Here is an 18,088-nt window from a genome sequence, read left to right as displayed (position 1 = left end):
CACAGGCTTGACAGGGACGGCGAGGCAGTAGCGGCCCCGCTTTCGCCTTCCTCCGCTGACTTGACCAAGGTCCACGTACCTGAACGGGCAAGTACCTGCTTAGATGATAGGTAAGGTAGTAAGGGACGCAAGAGACCCTCCCATCTTTCGCGAAGATCAAATGCACTGCAACTCAGAATGAACGTCAACAAGACCTCTGCCCACAGTCTTTTGTGAATATGGCGTTCTCGGAACAGCACCTCCTCCCGTAACGATCGAGCACGGTACGCCAGGTGGTCCCAAGAAATGACATCCCTCCAGCACCAGGTTTACGGCCTCCGATTAGTGTGGTACGAAGGACGATGGCCTCAGAGCGACAGACAATCTACACGCCAAATCGGATGATCCTGGACAACACAACGCTGCGGCTTCGACTGGCTTACCTCCTATGCACCTTCAGGTCGTCTTGGGGCACCACCATCATCACATGTCCTGCGCTGCAGCGTTTCGTTCCCTTGAGATACCTCGGTGCTACCCCTCTCGTGACCCCAAAGCCAAGCAATCCTGGCGTCCAGGTTACCAACAACTGCAGATCGCCTCGAATGCTGTGCCCGTCGCCGACTTCTTCCCCCTATCTCGGGCTGGAGCTTAGCCCAGTCGCCGAGCGCTTCAAACGCGGAATCTTTTGCTCCATGTCCCAGCGGACACTCGGCTGATCAAAGCGCGCCGTTGGATCTTCTGGGGGACCAGGAACACTCGGACCGGGCCCGAAACCGAATCAACAAGGGCGGAGACGAAGCATACAACGATTCAGATGGGTGCGCTGTTGACTCCTGTCCATCTGGCCACCTTTGATCGCCCGCTTTAGGCTTCTTCAGAGAACTCTCCGCGCGACGTGACATATACCCTCCCCGTTGCGAGCCACTTACTCGATGGAGCAACACGTCGCAGCAAATCACCAACATGGCTCTCTTGAATTCGCTTAGACTCGTCGAACCCCGCTGGCGGTGCCGAGGCTTCCATCCCAAAACGGTGTTCCAAGACCTGCAAGGTCTCCTGGATGGGCTGCGACGGCTGGAAAAAGCTGGGGTACCGCTGCTAGTGTCCTGCAACTCATGTCCCGTCGCCATGCAAGCGGCGCCCAATATAGGATTGCTGGCGAACGTTTGGTGCCAGTAGCGTGCATCAAGTACCACCAGCTGTGCTAGTTGTGCTTCGCCATGGCGTTCGATTGTGGGCACATGTCCACTGATATCCACTCTGCGAAGCTGCTCCTCGGCTGTCGTCACCATCGACTCAACATCAAATGCATTCATGGCCCCAGTAAACGGAATGGAACCCGTCCCTTGACACTAGACTCCCATGCTCGCTCCTAACATTCGGACCTGCCGGCTTTCTTCTCTTCAATCGACTTCCCGTAGCCTATAACTTCGCGACCTCGTCCAATTGCTGTTCACCGGTTCACGTCACTTGGTTCAGCGCGTACTCTTTTCTGACAAAGCTTAGGCCTCTTCGTCCTGTGCCTGGCCGCCAACGTCCCGCGCTTCTGGTAGTCCGTGTCGCCGCCAGACCTTGTCGACGGGATCCAGCCCTTTTACTCACTTGTGGCCGGTCCCCATCAAGGGTGCTTGACGTCGTCTCTCAGACTCTGGGATCAACGCGCAATACACTATGCCTGGTGCGTCCAACCCCCCGAAACGTCAGCACCTAATCTCGCGCCCTACCCAATGGCTGAAGCCTGCATGATGCCAACCTGCTTGATGGCCCCCCTATTCAGCCCCCAGTTTACTGATTGATTACAGTCCCTCTCGCTGTCGCCCTGCCAGCCGCCGCTGCAGGCGCTGCGTACCTGAATGCGCGCATGTCTCTGTGGTACGATGTTCACCTCGTACAATGCGCCCTTCCAGCGACCTTGTCCGCCTTGTGGCGTGAGCGGACTGACCGTCTGAGTCCCTTCTACGTCCTCGAACGCCATGCCCAGAACAAGTCCTCCGCGGACCGTACCTTTATTATTTTCGAGGGCAAGTCATGGACATATGCTCAAGTATATGAAAATGTTCTTCGCTATGGCGCCTGGCTGCGGGAGCGCCATGGTGTCAAGCCTAAAGACATCGTCGCTGTAGACTTCCAAAACTCCGATGTCTTCATCTTCATCTGGTTCGGTCTCTGGTCAATCGGAGCGAAGCCTGCCTTCATGAACTACAACCTCACCGGGAGTGCACTGGCTCATTGCATCAAGACTGCCACGACGTCTTTGGTGCTGGTCGACCCATTGGTTGCCAGCAATGTAAATCAAGAAGTACGCAGCGAACTCGAAGCTGTCACATTCGTGGAGTTCGACCCAACCACACTCGCAGAGATTGCTGCGACCGAACCTAAGAGGTATCCTGATGCCGATCGATCCGAGGACAAGTACCAAAATATCGCCATTCTCATTTTCACTTCCGGCACCACCGGAATGCCCAAGCCTGCCATTGTTTCCTGGGCCAAGTGTATCGTGGGCGGCGTTTTCACATCTCGGTTCATCAGCAACAGCACTAATGATGTCTTCTACACGGTAAGCACGACATGTCCCCTCCCAAACCCCGCGGAAAGCTAACATGTGTGCAGTCCATGCCGCTGTACCACAGCTCGGCTGCCATCCTCGGCTTTGGCAACACTCTAGAGGTCGGTGGCACGATTGCCATTGGGCGTAAGTTTTCGACCAAGACTTTCTGGTCAGATGTACGCACATCGGGCGCCACCATCATTCAGTATGTCGGCGAGACGTGCCGCTATCTCCTCGCCGCTCCGCCACAACTCGACCCCACGACAGGCGAGAACCTCGACAAGAAACACAAGGTCCGAGCAGCATTTGGAAACGGCCTGCGGCCCGACGTATGGAGTCGCTTCCGTGATCGCTTTGGTGTCGACACGATTGGCGAATTCTATGCTGCCACAGAGGGCACCTTTGGCACATGGAATCTTAGCCGAAACGATTTTGCCAAAGGTGCCATCGGCCGGAACGGCTGGATTTACAATGCCGTCATGGGAATGAATCTTGCCATTGTCGAAGTAGATCACGAACAAGGCGCCCCATGGCGAGACCCGAAGACAGGCTTCTGTCGTTCCGCTGGCACGAATGAACCGGGCGAGCTGCTCTGCCGTGTTTCCCCGACGGACATGTCACGTCGCTTCCAAGGCTATTATGGTAACCCAGAGGCAACGCAGAAGAAGGTGTTACGCAGTGTATTCCGAAAGGACGACGCCTGGTTCCGCACCGGTGACATTCTCAAATGGGATGGCGAGGGTCGCCTCTTCTTCAGTGACCGCATAGGAGACACCTTCCGCTGGAAGAGTGAGAACGTCTCGACGCAGGAGGTTAGTGAAGCCATCGGCTCACACCCGGCTGTGCGCGAGGCCAATGTCTACGGCGTTGAGCTACCACACCATGATGGTCGGGCGGGATGTGCGGCACTGGTGCTCGATGAGGGCCGTGGAATCGAGGCGAAGCCAGAAGACGCCCTCCTCAAGAGCTTGGCGGAACATGTTAAGAAGGCGCTGCCGAAGTACGCGTTGCCGCTCTTCCTGAGAGTCATGCCCGACATGGGAATGCAGATGACGGGGACGAACAAGCAGCAGAAGACGGGATTGAGGGGTGAGGGTGTCAAGCCGGGGGCTAGCGATGAGAGTCTAATGTACTGGCTGCAAGGGGATACCTACGTGCCCTTTACAGCACACGATTGGCAGCAGTTGGATGGTGGAAGGGTGAAACTTTGAGCGGGTTCTTGGTTTGGGGAGGGATGATACCTTTTGCTTGATTAAATAGTACTCGGCATCATGGGTTGCCGCTCATTTTGACTGCATCTGTTTCCATGAATCTTTTTCCATGAATCTGTTTCCATTAACAAAGTATTTCGACGATAGTTTGTTTCTTGCGGTGAGCAACCTACTGGGGAAGATTAGACTCGGATTCGTCGCTCAGGGTGGATGAGACATGTGAGTCTATTACGGATGCTTGCAACAGCAGTTGAAAGCTAGCACAGGTCCCGCGGACTGCTGTATGTTCATGGCGGTTTTTCCTACTGCTGACCCGAAATCCTGGCCTGTTGCCGACTCTGAATACAACCTGCATCCATTTCGTAATGGCCCGCGGCACTACATGTACAACCTGGGCCCCGCCACATGTGCCGGTGCCGTGGGAGTCAATTCGTGCATGGCAGGGGAAGTCTCCCGATGGGTACGCAAAGAAAGTCCGCAAATTCATCAGGGAGGCGTACTTTGACATGTTTGACGCGGTAATAGGCCGGCAGCTCCTAAAATATGTCTACCGTGCAGCCCGCTGTGCCAAGCCCTTCAGTCCGGCTACCAATAACGTCCCGGAACTAGGAAGCCTGTTAGCTCGAGGACTAGATACCGGGAATTGTCTGTTCTTATTATCGATCCGCTTTCAAAGGTCCTGGAAGAATAAGTGAAATTGAAGACCTCAGATCACTGGCCATGTGGCTGTAAGACGTTCACCACCCTAACAGCTTATTGATGTTGGGAAACGCTGGGCTTACACGAGTCAGAAATTCGTACCACTACACGAGTCAGAAATTCGTAACACTGAGCGAGACCAGAAGTTTATTTTGGAGTTCCGCTTGCGTTATTAGACTAGGGGATTAGCCGCGTTAGCTTAATGAGCTTGCTGGCTGCAAGAAAGGCAGGATCACAACGAGACATCAGACGATGTTTCGCAACACAACTGACTTCAGACGAGTGAGTCGAGGACATAGAGACCTGTCTCTCGATAAGCCAGACTGGATTGGGCCCGACTTGACAGGCTCCACATCGAACAGCCCTCGTCCGTAGCCTTTGTGTCTTGTCACCGACGTGTACACCCCATCGGGATTATCTATAAACCCCCAGACATCCGAACTAATAACTGGAAATGGAGGGCTACAGTGGAGCCGTGTCCACGAACTGGCCAAAGAAAGGGTTCCGGCTGCCGCTGACGCCACTACGTGAAACCAGCTCCCGAAGTTCGCGCTCCTCCTCTGGCGTGATCTCTACATTTCCAGCAGCAAAGTTCTCTTCCAGATATTTAATATTCTTCGTTCCAGAGATCACAATCACCTTGTGCCATTAGGTCACGAGCCATGCGAGGACGAGCTGGCCTGATGTACAACCCTTGCGTTTGGCAACCTCTTCAAATTTGTCCACGAGGACCAGGTTCTTCCGGAAGTTCTCATCTTGATATCTCTCCAGGTAGAGGCGAACATCGCCGGGCTCAAAGTCGTTTTTGGATCGGTACTTTCCGGTCAAGATGCCTCGTCCCCACGGCGAGTAAGCAACAACAGCCACGCCGAGTTCCCTACAGGTATCGAGCAGGTTTGTCCCTGAGGGACCCTCAATGTCAAGCGTCCAAGGATTGTACTCAATTTGCACCGCTGCTATCGGGTGAACAGCGTGAGCTCTGCGAAGGGTTTCAGAGGAGACCTCCGAAAGGCCGAGATACTTGATCTTTCCTGCTCTGTGCATGCATTGGTATCATCTCAACGCTTCCATCCGAGGGTGTCAAACTCACTGGTGAAGCTCCTTCATGGCCTGGACCGTCTTTTCGATCGCAACGCCGGGGTTCGCGCGGTGCATATACTAAAGGTCGATGCTCTCCACTCCGAGCCGGCGCAGGCTGGTCTCAAAGGACTTCTTGCAATTCTCTGGAGACGAATCCACGAACATGCCTTCTATCCCTTTACCGGAACCCTCAATAGCAAACTTTGTGGCGAGGAATATGTCCTTGCGGCGGTCAGGGTGTAATGTGAACCATTTACCGATCAGGTGCTCATTGTCGCCGTAGCTGATCGCCGTATCCCAGTTGACACAGCCAATCTCCCATGCCCAGTCCAACACTTTGAACCTTTCTTCATCGGAACTGCCACAAGATTTGTTTTGTTTTAATTCCTTGGTGACACACAATATGTAGAACTCACCCTCCAGCGCCATAACCAATACTCAGGCCCATGGCTCCGAACCCGGTGGCTGGAATAGGAGGCCCATCACTCCCGACAGGCTTGCGCAAGGGAGACATGCTGAAGAGTGCTAGACAGGACCACAGATGAATGAAGATTTCGCAGGAGTGGAACACTGCGCCATTGCCACCCAGGCTTATAACGTCCTCACACCACGCCTCTCGACCTCTGCTTGCATACTTCATTGTAACATCGTCTATAACGGGTCGACTCCTCCGTTGAAGTCCGGGATCTCTCCGGGCCTCCTGGTTTGTGACAATACTCGCAGGACAGACTGTTCTTTTGATCGGCACGACGGCCTAATACAGCTACCGTCCGTCTGCTTTTTCCTTACGGCCGGAGCGACATGAACTCCGTCTGTCTCCTGTGCCGCTCGGATGTGGGTGCTGATTCCCAGGCAATGGTTTCCAACATGAACATCCGCTTGGCACTCTTCATGTATTCGATGGTCAGCGGCCAAAATCCTTTGGTGGAAGACGTCATGACAATATGTTACTTCAGCGAATCTTTAGACAGCTGGGAAAGGCACACGCCCATCAAGTCTGAGCTTTCTGTATTCCAATTATCGTGCGTTTAGTGAGTCATGACGACCTTTGGGCTCGGTTTAGGTGTTTTAAGTGAACATAGAACGGATTATGATGTTCGTTGCTGTCTTTGGCCATTCATTAATGGGCCAATGTGATCGAGTTTGCCAATTGGGCATTGACCAGGGTGCCTACAAGTTGTGCAAGGCGTGCATAAATCTCGCAGCCACTCAGGTCGAGTGAGGCTGACAGTGCCATGAGATTACGGAAAGCAATCCTGACTTGTCGAATGCAACATACCTGACGGCAACACGCCTAACGGGCTCCAGAGCATAGTCGTAGAAGCTACGCAGTGCTGTCTACGGGAAGCAGCCACATACGCCAATAGGCACATGAACGATGTCTTTGACGTCTAGCTCAGCTTCGGCCAGGGTTCTTCGATTCCCTCTTGACCCACGCCGGTTTGTGAGCGCTGTTCATCATTGGAGCCTAGAGGCTAACACGCAGCGACAGTTTTCTCCCCTATATTGGGTACCATCATGTCCTCATGATATTTCTCGTCATATCCGTTACCCTGATATCGATCCTTATCGCCGGCTGCACCAGCGATAGTCTCGCCGGGATCTATCTCTTGTCTCTATCCTACGTCAGCAACCCAGAGCCGTCCGCCAGCAACGTTGCCGCATCCATTGCAGAGGTTGCCGCCAATCGCACTTCAATGGAAATCAGGGCAGGGTACATGGGTATGTGCCTCCTGGTCAGCGGCCAGTCGATATGCTCGAAGAACTCGGGCTCTCTTGAGGCATTTGTGCGTCGCGCAACCATTGGGGATGAATCAGGCGACCCGTTGAACCTCATCCATGCAGCGCAGAAGTTCCGTGAGGAGACTGTCTTCGTCGCTCTCTTGTAAGATGTCCTTTAGATAGGCTGCACGAGAGCCGCAGTCCGTGTGCTACAATGTCGTTAACTAGTTCTTCTAAGGTTTATCTCGATTGTCGCCGCCATTGCCGCGATTCTTCTAATGGCCACCTTCCCGGGATGGCACGAGGACAACACAAGCAACGGGTCGGAGAGAGAAGTGAAACCATTTCCTTCCCGGGCAGTCTCGAAAGCTGCACTGGGTTGTCTGGTTGTGTCCTGTGTCCTGACTCTCTTGTCAGGCTTCTGGCAGCATCTATCGAGCTCCTCTGCAACAACCATGGTAAAATTCTTCACGTACGGCGTGGCGACGGGACACGTTGGAGCTGGTGCAATGGCGCTTGGGTGGCTAGCCACGTTCTTTCTCATCGTTGCTTGTATTGGGCTTCTCGTCATGATCCTCTCCATTTCCGTGCTCTCCAATCTGGCCGGATGAGCCTTGTGTCCTAGCTTGCCCAACTACTACCAGACGAAGTTGTAACAGATATCTTTCGGCTCAATGATGTCATGAGCTTATACAACGTGATACCTATGGCTGCCACGACCAGAAGCATGATGAGAACGATCGAGACTGAGGCCTTGATGCCTCCAGCCAGCTTTGACGTCCACACCGGGCCAATCACGGCCGTGAGCACTGCCGCTGCGAGGGCAATGACGATACTGATGTGCCAAAAGCGCCCAAACATCCCACGAAGGCTCCTGAACCATCTAGCTATCCTGTCTACGTTGAAGGCGATGATGATGAGGGGTATAGAAAGCGTGAGGCCGATGGATACTACAATGTCTTTGTGTCAGTCAGATTTTCACAGCTCGCGTGGGGTGACCTTACGTATATATGTGAGCATGTAGCCAAAAGGTATTTTATCGTCTTTATCGCGTCGAAACCCATTGCTGTCGATGGCGAAAATTGCTGCGATGAACGACACGGGCAACTGGTACTATGTCAGCTCTCGTCACGTCAATGTGTATGCACAAAAGAACTCACGAAAATGATTGTAACCACAGTAAAAACAACCACCGTCTTTCCCTGGCGAGCTGTGTCTTTAGCTGACTCTCGCGCATACCACGCCTCGGTCAGACTAGCCTGTTTCTGTTTAAGGTCAACGAGGCGATGCAGCTCGATGAGGGTCAGCATATTCATGTCTCCAAGGCATCGGAAATTGCGCGGTACGGACCGTCTTCTCTGCCTTTGATGCCGCCTGTTCCATCTGTTCGATCCTCTGCAGGTGACTTTCGAGGGTTTTCGTGTTGACGTAAGCAGACACCGAGGCATCCCGGTCAGATTCTCTAAGTGTTCTGTTCATGTCCTGAACCACGCTCTTCTGATCCGTCAACACGAGCTTCAATGTGTGTAATTCATCGAGAATATCATCGAGCTCGATCATCAGTTCCGTCTCGCTAGTGATATCCATGATATCCGCCGTCACAATGCCCTGCTTGAACTCGCTGACCGATCCCTTGAAGTTTCTCAGGTAGTTTGCGACTTTATCGCTCTGAAAACACGAGAAATCAGCATATATAATGAACGCATGCTTCATTCCACTTACCGCTTGACCGATGGAGTTTTCGAAAAAGTCCAAGAAGAGATAATCCTCGCTCACTTGATACGGATCAAACAAGTCAACACAACACGTTGTGATAAGCCCAGCTAGCTCAAAGACCGACTCCACAGCGCTCCGATTCTGCTTCAGAAGGTGCCGGTTGACAATTTGGGAGACATTCAACGGATCGTCAAGTTTAAGCTCAGGCCAGGTACTGTCTGCTATGTTACGCCTCGGTTGGGACGCCCTGGGCTCTTTTGAGCCGTGACCGCCGATCATCATGGGGCGATAGCCCATGGCGCGCTGGCTCACCAACGAGGCGTGAGGGTTGTGAACCATTCCGCTGAACCACTTGATGTAGAATCCGGGCTTCGAGGTCTCTGCAGTAGGCATCTCTGCCTGTCTCGGCCGCTTGGTCTCCCAAGAGCTCCACCGGACGGGGCAGCATGTGATTATCGTGTCTTAAAAGCTGTCAGTGCCTCCCGACTTCATGTCGCGACGTATTTCATACCTTCGCCTAGGATCCACAACCATAACTGGTCCACCATGAAAATCTTGGCCCGGGAATCTTTTGTATATCGATAGACGACCTGATCGTTGTCCCTATTTGAAGATGCTTCGATGTCGGCATATACATATTGGTCCAACGTGCGACGTGGCTGCAGATCAGATGTGCCAGAGTTGAAGTAGCCTCTGAAGAGATGTTCGTGGAGGTTCTTCTGTGGAGGGTCTATGCGAGGGCCTTGTTGTTTTGTCCTCATTCTAGTTTTACGTTCGACTTTGGGTTCGGGTTCTGATTCTTGGCCCTTTCTAGGCGACCCGGACCTTTGTGCTTCAGAATGATTGTCTGAACCAGGCTTGGGGGCGGGTGATTCGTTAGTGTCAGCTGTCATCAAATTATGTGAAGCGTCCGACTGTTGGCCCTCGTTTGGGGAGAATTGGCTGGTTGATGGCGGAGATCGGCGTATAGTATCAGAAAGTGAGCTGCGGTGATCCAGTTTCTGTGGTATGATTCCTCCCTGGGGTGTCGTGACGCTTGGGTCTTGCTGGATGCTGTTATTTCTAGAAGATGGAGCAGCTTGCTCTCCAGCCTGCCCTGGTGATTGTCTCTCTAAGTCATGCGCGACTGTTGATTTGGCGCTCGACCGTGAATTGTGGCGCAGGGCAGTACCAATCTTGCCCAAGGCTGAGTCAACAGCCGCATTGATGCTGCTTAGGGTTGCCGGCCTAGATCGGCTGGCTGGTGCCTCATCTGATGACTTGCGAGTTCGCACGCTGATTGCTGGAGGTATCGGGACGCCCAACTGACCCAGCTGAAGATTCTTGGAGCTATTTGGGCGATCACGAGCTCTCACCAGTGCAGCCTCCACAGCTTGATGTCCGGCAAAGGTTTCGAAATGTAGAAATGGGACCTGGCAAAGGAGATCAGATCACAGTTGCCAGTCTGGCATGCACGGAAAATCTCACGAAAGCGACAATACTGTCAGTATTTCCGGTAAAGCCCTGCTTGGTGAGCTTGGTTTGAGACTTGGTAATAAACGCAGGGTCTGTTTGTCGAAGGGTCACTGACTGGTACTCGACGGCATTGGGATCTCAAGACTGACGTCTTAGATGCTCGCGCTCTAGGTCTGCTGCCTTTTTGATGCCTTGAAAGTTCCATCTCAACCTTTGAATCATCGTACATCTCAGCAGATATACCGCCTTTCTCGGCTGTCAGCCGCCTGATCAGTCCCTGTTTGGAAGTTAATGAGAATTGCGCACGCATATCTGCCTTCAGACGCTTACCTCTACCCATACCATCTGCGAGATTGAATGGAATCAGTATATGTAACCCAGTATCCAACTTTTGCTCACCTACATTATTGGATGGTAAGTGGTACCATGTATAGCTTGGATCGCGGCCATCAAGACGGCTTCGAATGGCGCCTGGACCATGGCTATACAGGAGCTCATATACCGATGCCGTCTTGGGCACCGACTGCTCGTGTTCTTCTCCATTCAAGAAGAAATCTGTAATGATGGCGTTGAAACCCTGGCAAGCGGTCAACTTATCGCGCTCGTGCTCGGCCGGCGTTGGAGGAGGCTTGAGAACTGTGAAAGTGGCCTCCGGCTCGTCTGTCGGCCCAGCCCCTCGTACTTTTGGCCCTTGAAGCACCCTGTCTCCGTTGAGAAGCTCAAGCATTTCGAGATTCCCGTCCGCAAGGTCAAGAGCCGAGAAGCCGCCAGATGCCCACACGCGAATACTGGCCCCGTGCTGAAGCAGGAGCTTGGCAGCTTCGATATTCCCCGCAGCGACAACTCTGAAGAGAGGGGTTGCGCCGTTGAAGTCTCTCAAGTCCACTTTTGCTCTTCGCTCGAGAAGCATCCGCATCATCTCAACGTCGCACAGCTCCGAGGCCAGGTGAAGCGCAGTCGGGGGATCCTCCGAAAGGTAAGCATCGGGATCCGCGCCGCGGTCGAGTAGCAGCCGGGCCACGGCCACGATTTGGCTCCTCACAGCGAAGAACAAAGCATCCTTCTCGTCTGTGCTTAGAGCCTGGATATCCGCTCCATAGTCGAGGAGGAGGCGCACGACATGGACGTTGCCTCGAGACGCCGCTTCATGTAGGGGCATTCTGCCGCCGGCATCTGCATCGGTGAGAGCATGATGGGCTAAGAGGAACCGCACCACCTCGGTTCGCGACTCTTCGATGGCTAGAAATAGGGGCCTTTTACCATCAGGCGTTGTCGCTTCGATGTCGGCATTTGCCTCGACGAGAGCTTCTACAGCCCCGTCATGCTGTGATAAGATGGCCAAGTGCAGTGCGCTGAGTCCGTCCTGGTTTCGAATGTCGACGTCTGTGGTGTAGTATTGCGTCAGGCGCCGCAGGTCCTCGGCATCGGCTGAGGCAGCAGCTTGGAGTAATTGCTCGGTCGACGGTGGATCCGTCGTGCCGGCGGCGGGTGCCTCTCCCTCAGAATCCATTGTCAAGGGCCCTAATAAATCCTGGGGATTCCGTTGGGCAGAATCGAGTCACCAACTGCTTGCAGACATCTATCCTCAGCCAAGATCGATAATTACAACAAAATTTACGGGCAAGACACACGTGATGGGGTCGCTGTGGTTGAGCAGTGGAAAACATAGAATGGCTGGAGAGCAATTTCAGGCTGTGCTGCAGGGGTATGCAACCGAAATGGAACGCCCGCGTCGTGCAGATTGCTGACCCAAAATCACCCCGGTCCCTCTGTATGTGGCACGCTGTTAGCCAAACCCTGACCATTATTGACCTATTCTGGTAGACGCGTACGGCTGAATTGTCTTCTTCGTTTGTGGTTAGTAGATGGAGTTCAAGACAAGAGCCTTGAACTCATAATGGATGCTTAGCCAAGACACGCGAATTCATCCTAGCTTTGTGTTGATGGTGTATTTGAGTACTGCGATGCTTTCATTCACGAAGAACATGGGACAGTCTGGATGTGATTGTGTCAGAGCGTTTGAATAGCAGAGTGCTGCAGGCGATGATCCCAGTCAAGCATTAAGTATGGGATAGAAAATGTCTGAATTTGGGCCCTCCGCAACCCTTGCATACACGCTCGCGCAACCTCGAGCTCCCGAACAAGCCCTCTGGGGCCCGTGGTACTATAGCTCCGCAGAAGCCTTATGAAATACCCTTTATCTCTTTTTGTATATGTTGATTCATAAAGACTATGAGAAGAATGGTACGGTTTGGTCGTCGTTTTATCCTCACGATTTGCCAGAATGTAATAAAAGGCTTGTTGAAATTTCCTTTACTTAATGCCTAGTAACCGGTATACTATGTGTGGGGAGTGTATAACAGAGTCCATCCTTCAGATACAATGGGATGTGATAAACCAGGATCTCCAGGATCTTCGGGATTCAACCTTCAAATGCTTTGGTAACTGCGTCTTCCTCTTTAACAATGGCTCTCTTTGAAAGTCAACACGGACTCTGAGTTTCAATTGGCCTTCCCACCACGTCCAATTAATACCATACTCTTCCTTACAGATAAGAACCTAAATCTTCCTAGACTTTGTCCCGTGTGTGGGCTGGACGGGAGAGGCTCCTTTCCCTTGGTTTAGCTCATTTGGGGCTTGATCAAGTTTATTTCAAATCGACTCGTACGAGAGCGAGTGTCGGGTCCACTTCCACGGTAACGGAAAGTCAAGTAGTATTTCAATAAAAGACAACGAATGCTACACAAGAGTATCAAAAAAAGAGTCAAGGCTTTTGAGTAGGAAGTGCTCGGTGATTAAAAAGTCGTTATGCGGCTTGGTTTAGAATTTGACGCCCGAAGCTCAAATACGCAAGGCGCCAGCCGCTGTAAACAGCCACGGGAGTAGATCTGTAGCTAGCGCCATCGGGATCTCAGAGTGCATTGCACCTTGGTTTCTCGGACCCGGTTCCGTCCCTGTTGCCGCGATAGAGCTCTCTGTATTAGCGGCACTCGCGAAGGTAAATGGCGCAGGACTTCCTCCGATACCACGACTACACGCCAACAACAACACGAGACATATCGTCGTTTAAGCATCGGATTAAGACGCGAGTGCTCATCTCCTCGCCAGAACCATGGCCCCCTTCACTCTTCGTTGGGGCATTGTCGCCACTGGTCTCGTTGCCGAAGGTTCGTCGTCAAGAACACAACTTCTGCTTTTTTAAAGGCACATTCGCCTCGAACGTGGTAATAACTGATAGATTTAGCTTTCGCCAAGGACCTCCAGACTAGCCCCGCAAGCCGCGGCGTCTCCGACGTCGAACACAAAATTGTAGCCGTATCCTCGTCGCGTGACAGCCAAAAAGCGGAAGCTTTTCTCGCGAAGATCAAATGCCCCCCTCATGAAACTAAGACCTATGGCTCGTACGCCGAGCTAGTCGCTGACCCAAACGTCGACATTGTCTACGTAGCGACGCCGCACTCACACCACTTCCAAAACGCCATGCTCGCCATCCAGGCACATAAGAATGTACTCTGCGAAAAGGCCTTGACCGTGACCGCCGAGCAGACTCGCCGCCTTGTCCAAGCCGCCCGTGAGAAGAATGTCTTTCTGATGGAGGCCGTCTGGACGCGCTTCCAACCTGTTAGCGTCAAAGTGCGGGAGCTTATCGCCTCGGGCGAGATCGGCGTCGTTGAGCGTGTTTTTGCCGACGTCTCATTCAACTACTCAGCCGAAGAGGAAGGAAAACTCATATTCCCAGACGCTCATCGCAAGGTAAATCTGGGACTAGCCGGGGGTGCACTGCTCAACTTTGGCACTTACGCCCTTACCTGGGTCTTCCAAGTTCTCTATCATCTCCAGCCTGAGGCTGAAAAAGAGAAGCCCGATACTATTTCCACGATGAACAAGTACTTTACCGGCACTGATGAAAGCACCGTTGTCGTTTGCCGTTTCCCAAAACACAAGACGATCGGCATCGCCACCACGAGCCTCCGTAGCGCCAGCGACCCCTCCGAAACTGGCAAGACCACATCCGTTCGCATACAGGGCTCCAAGGGTGAGATTGCCGTGGCGCATCCTGCTTACTGTCCGACCGGCTACCGAGTCCTCAGGAATAGAGCCCGGGAAGGATCAGAACTGATAGAGTGCCCCTTTCCCAAGGACGACGACCGCGAGGGCTGGGGCCACGGATTCTTCTGGGAGGCGGACGAGGCCGCGAGATGCATTCGCGACGGCAAAAAAGAGAGTTCCATTATACCACTGCATGAGACCATTGCCATCATGGAGGTCATGGACGACGCATTGCGCCAGGGCGGCGTGATGTATCCCGCGCTCATCACAAGTCACGAATTCGATGCGATGAGCCCTCTCAACACGGGTAAGGCTTAGCTAGGAGATGACGATACAGCATCGGATGCATGAGAGCAAGCCTAGGGGTTGACTGGTAGGGCCTCGATCTCCTGGAAGTCAAAAATGTGAAGAAAAGATGCTGCTTTCTGTGGGGATATGTCCCTGGTCGTCTGAAATGGTTAGCGAAGGTACTGTCTGGTTCTGTAAAACGTTGGCGGTCGATCGGTGCATTATCGAGATGATGCAGCTCTTGAATCAGGCACCCGAGTATCAGAGGCTGATTTGTCGTATTTGACAGCGAACCGCAGTGGTGAGTCTGGTATTCGGGCCATGGGCTGCCAGATCAGAACCGTTCCCAAGTTGGTAGTGGATGGCCGAATCAAGGTGTGGTCCTGCACGTGGTGCATAAAGTCGTCTATATTCCTAGCAGTGATACGAAATACCTAGTTAGCTAACCCGATTAGACCCGAGCCATGGGTCGTGGTAGCACAGAGAACCTCTCAGGCACGACGCCTCGACCCAGGGCGGCAATCCAGGGCCCCGAACGAGCATTGTCGTCGACTGGCTGCGATATCGCATGCATGTAACGGCCCCCCAAAACTCTTTCGGGAACCCCCAAAGAGGCGTCAAAGCCAAGCACAAGCGTCGATGATGTGCTGGAGCTTCTGGATGACATAATGGGGCGGGGACGTGGAGGCGTGGCCAATGGCAAGACGTCCGCAGCACGCAATCGGGCGCCATGCCATTTAGGGGTGGCACGCCAGTGGAGGGGCAGGCGAGCTTGAGACGCGGGGCATTCTGCTTGATGCGTGATCCAAGACGAAGGCAATGGACGAGTTGGATGAATGGGCACATCATGGCGAGGCGGCCGAGCAAGTAACCTATGGTGAAGCTGAAGACTATCTGAAAGAAAGGCGTCCCAGAACCGGAAGGGCGCAGCTCGAAGATGACAGTGCCAGGCTCGCGTGCGGGCAAGAACGACCCGGAGGGTTCGACTGATATCATGGAGGGGCAAAATGAGGGGCAGCAGGAGGGTGGAGGGAGGGAGGGCAGGCGCATCCGCCAACACAAGGACTCCCGCGGGTGATGTGACGACGAGAACACAAGGGGACCGTTTCACTGGATAACGATTTCTAATCTCACGCCTGGGCCTCTTGCCTGGTAGGTCAATGACCTGCCTCACCTCAAGGCCAAGGACCGGCCTGAGCTGGCCTGACAGGCACAGGCACAAGCACAGGGACGACGGCGCTAGGGACGGAGGCCGTGTCAGGCCAGAAAGCACGCGAACGGGACGCTGTGAAGGCTGATGTGGCTGTCCTCAATGGATGTTTTTGGGTTATTTAATTGCGCAACCATCCCCCCCCCCTCACGTCTGACTGCTTTTCCTTCCAGTCTTTTGCCTCTCTCGTATACCCCTCCTCTACACCCAAAACCACACCACACTCACACATCCATCACGATGGCTGACTCCCGCCCTGCTCCGTACGTTCCGCTCCCACGCCCCCGCCCCCCGTTGATGCTCACGCTTTCCTTTCCACGAGACACTCGTTTGCTGGGAAGGGACGGCGCTGGCCTCGCCCGCAGCTATGCAGCCATGCAGCCATGCAGCTAACGTTTCTGTGGCAGTCTTCGCCTCGGCAGCGTCGCGCCCAACTTCCAGGCCGAGACGACCAACGGCCCGATCGACTTCCACGAGTTTGTCGGCGACAACTGGGTCGTCTTCTTCTCGCACCCCGAGGATTACACCCCCGTGTGCACGACCGAGCTCGGCGCCTTCGCCAAGCTCGAGCCCGACTTCACCAAGCGCGGCGTCAAGCTGATCGGCCTCTCGGCCAACACGCTCGGCAGCCACGAGGGCTGGATCAAGGACATTGACGAGGTGACGGGCTCGTCCGTCAAGTTCCCCATCATCGCCGACAAGGAGCGCAAGGTCGCCCTCGCCTACGACATGATCGACCACCAGGACGCCACCAACGTCGACGAGAAGGGCACCGCCTTCACCATCCGCTCCGTCTTCATCATCGACCCCAAGAAGACCATCCGCACCATCCTCTCCTACCCCGCCTCCACCGGCCGCAACTCGGCCGAGGTCCTCCGCATCGTCGACTCGCTGCAGACCGGCGACAAGCACAAGATCACCACCCCCATCAACTGGGTCCCCGGTGACGACGTCATTGTCCACCCCGCCGTCAAGAACGAGCAGGCCAAGGAGCTGTTCCCCGAGTTCCGCATCGTCAAGCCCTACCTGCGATTCACCCCTTTGCCCAAGGAGAAGGCGACCGTCGCGTAACTGACCACGAGTGGGCTGCCGTCTGGGGGCGCTTCGTCGGGCCGCCGTGATGGAAACGGAAACAAAGGAACTAGGCCGTGACGGAGCGAGCGCCGCACCAGACGGGCGACGGATGCGCCGGGCAGGGAGCAATGGCATGTTGTGTTGCATACTTTCTAACGTCCTATTATATATCCCCCGATGAGATTGGATGTGCGACGTAACTTGCCGCCTCCCTCCAAGAGAATTGAAAAGCGATGAACCTCCGTGGCTGTTCGCACCGTAATGTGACGTGACGAAAACTATCAAAAAAAAAGTCCAAACTCAAGTAACGCCCTGCGACCCTCGTTGAATGAGAACCCCGCCAATGTCGTGACGTACCAAATCCAGGTCCGGCGGGCGGGTTGGACAGAAACGCAAAAGTTCAGTACGGTGCACCAGCTGAACCCATCGCACGTCGCCAATTTCCATTCGGCTTGGCTTCCCCGGCCGTCGAGGTGCCGCGCCTCACAATCCACGGACGGGCGGGACAGTCAGGGGGCAAGGACCGGCCCGATTACAACGATACTTGCCCGCATCACCACGTAAGAAAAGCGAGTCACGACTGATGAACAGTGAAGAGAGGGATCGCCCGCTCATAGTCGGGGAGAAAGTGAGGCGGAGGTGGAACAGGAGAAGCAGAAGGGGGTGCTCATCCGAAGGGGTATCTCCGTATACCGTTGCCCAGGGCCACGGCCGGGCTACGGCTCCGTACCGAATTTTGAATGTGGCAGGGTTTCGCTCGCGATGCTCCCGCATGCCAGGCCAAGACTTGTCAGGGGCCAGGGACCCAAGGGCCGTGAGGTTTGTTTCCCGCCCATGTTCGTCCAAGTTGTAGGAAAACCCTCCCCAAACCCTGTCTACAGGTCGGTTCTCCTCCTGCGCAGGTGCCTGGCGCGTCCGGTGTACGAAGGAGTGTTCCCTCGCCCAGCGGCATGCGGTGTGCATGCCGCGGGTACGAGACGAGGAGCGGTATCTTGACCCTGTCACCGTGGCTGACTGACTCCAGCCCCCTGCGTCTACGCCGGCCGTCCGTTTGCC

General features: G+C 54.2%; 7 protein-coding genes across 7 annotated transcripts; 4 read left to right on the top strand and 3 right to left on the bottom strand.

Moving 5' to 3' along the window:
- Positions 1–1,650: 1,650 nt before the first annotated feature.
- On the top strand, positions 1,651–3,738 carry D7B24_003087 (uncharacterized protein; the record flags this gene model as incomplete). Its single annotated transcript, XM_028637281.1, has 3 exons — positions 1,651–1,678; positions 1,782–2,536; positions 2,590–3,738. The coding sequence occupies 3 exons, from the start codon at positions 1,651–1,653 to the stop codon at positions 3,736–3,738; spliced, it is 1,932 nt and encodes a 643-aa protein (XP_028490846.1).
- A 1,347-nt stretch (positions 3,739–5,085) lies between these two features.
- D7B24_003086 (uncharacterized protein) lies at positions 5,086–5,544 on the bottom strand (the record flags this gene model as incomplete). The annotated part of the gene is made up of 2 exons (XM_028637280.1): positions 5,086–5,473; positions 5,528–5,544. 2 exons carry the CDS (start codon positions 5,542–5,544, stop codon positions 5,086–5,088), a joined length of 405 nt encoding a protein of 134 aa, XP_028490845.1.
- A 51-nt stretch (positions 5,545–5,595) lies between these two features.
- D7B24_003085 (uncharacterized protein) lies at positions 5,596–6,031 on the bottom strand (the record flags this gene model as incomplete). The annotated part of the gene is made up of 2 exons (XM_028637279.1): positions 5,596–5,875; positions 5,934–6,031. 2 exons carry the CDS (start codon positions 6,029–6,031, stop codon positions 5,596–5,598), a joined length of 378 nt encoding a protein of 125 aa, XP_028490844.1.
- A 353-nt stretch (positions 6,032–6,384) lies between these two features.
- On the top strand, positions 6,385–7,850 carry D7B24_003084 (uncharacterized protein; the record flags this gene model as incomplete). Its single annotated transcript, XM_028637278.1, has 3 exons — positions 6,385–6,539; positions 7,010–7,402; positions 7,478–7,850. 3 exons carry the CDS (start codon positions 6,385–6,387, stop codon positions 7,848–7,850), a joined length of 921 nt encoding a protein of 306 aa, XP_028490843.1.
- A 367-nt stretch (positions 7,851–8,217) lies between these two features.
- Positions 8,218–11,920, bottom strand: D7B24_003083 (uncharacterized protein; the record flags this gene model as incomplete). Its single annotated transcript, XM_028637277.1, has 9 exons — positions 8,218–8,346; positions 8,400–8,498; positions 8,590–8,907; positions 8,962–9,416; positions 9,467–9,674; positions 10,311–10,367; positions 10,423–10,502; positions 10,741–10,755; positions 10,810–11,920. The coding sequence occupies 9 exons, from the start codon at positions 11,918–11,920 to the stop codon at positions 8,218–8,220; spliced, it is 2,472 nt and encodes an 823-aa protein (XP_028490842.1).
- Positions 11,921–13,522: 1,602 nt separating this feature from the next.
- Positions 13,523–14,778, top strand: D7B24_003082 (uncharacterized protein; the record flags this gene model as incomplete). Its single annotated transcript, XM_028637276.1, has 2 exons — positions 13,523–13,577; positions 13,655–14,778. 2 exons carry the CDS (start codon positions 13,523–13,525, stop codon positions 14,776–14,778), a joined length of 1,179 nt encoding a protein of 392 aa, XP_028490841.1.
- A 1,420-nt stretch (positions 14,779–16,198) lies between these two features.
- On the top strand, positions 16,199–17,029 carry D7B24_003081 (uncharacterized protein; the record flags this gene model as incomplete). Its single annotated transcript, XM_028637275.1, has 2 exons — positions 16,199–16,221; positions 16,366–17,029. 2 exons carry the CDS (start codon positions 16,199–16,201, stop codon positions 17,027–17,029), a joined length of 687 nt encoding a protein of 228 aa, XP_028490840.1.
- Between the last annotated feature and the right edge of the window lie 1,059 nt (positions 17,030–18,088).

This window comes from Verticillium nonalfalfae, assembly GCF_003724135.2.
Source record: "Verticillium nonalfalfae strain VnAa140/NRRL 66861 chromosome Unknown scaffold_182, whole genome shotgun sequence".
NCBI lineage: Eukaryota > Fungi > Ascomycota > Sordariomycetes > Glomerellales > Plectosphaerellaceae > Verticillium > Verticillium nonalfalfae.
Note: the sequence above shows the minus strand (reverse complement) of the source record. Positions and strands in the feature narration are given on the sequence as shown.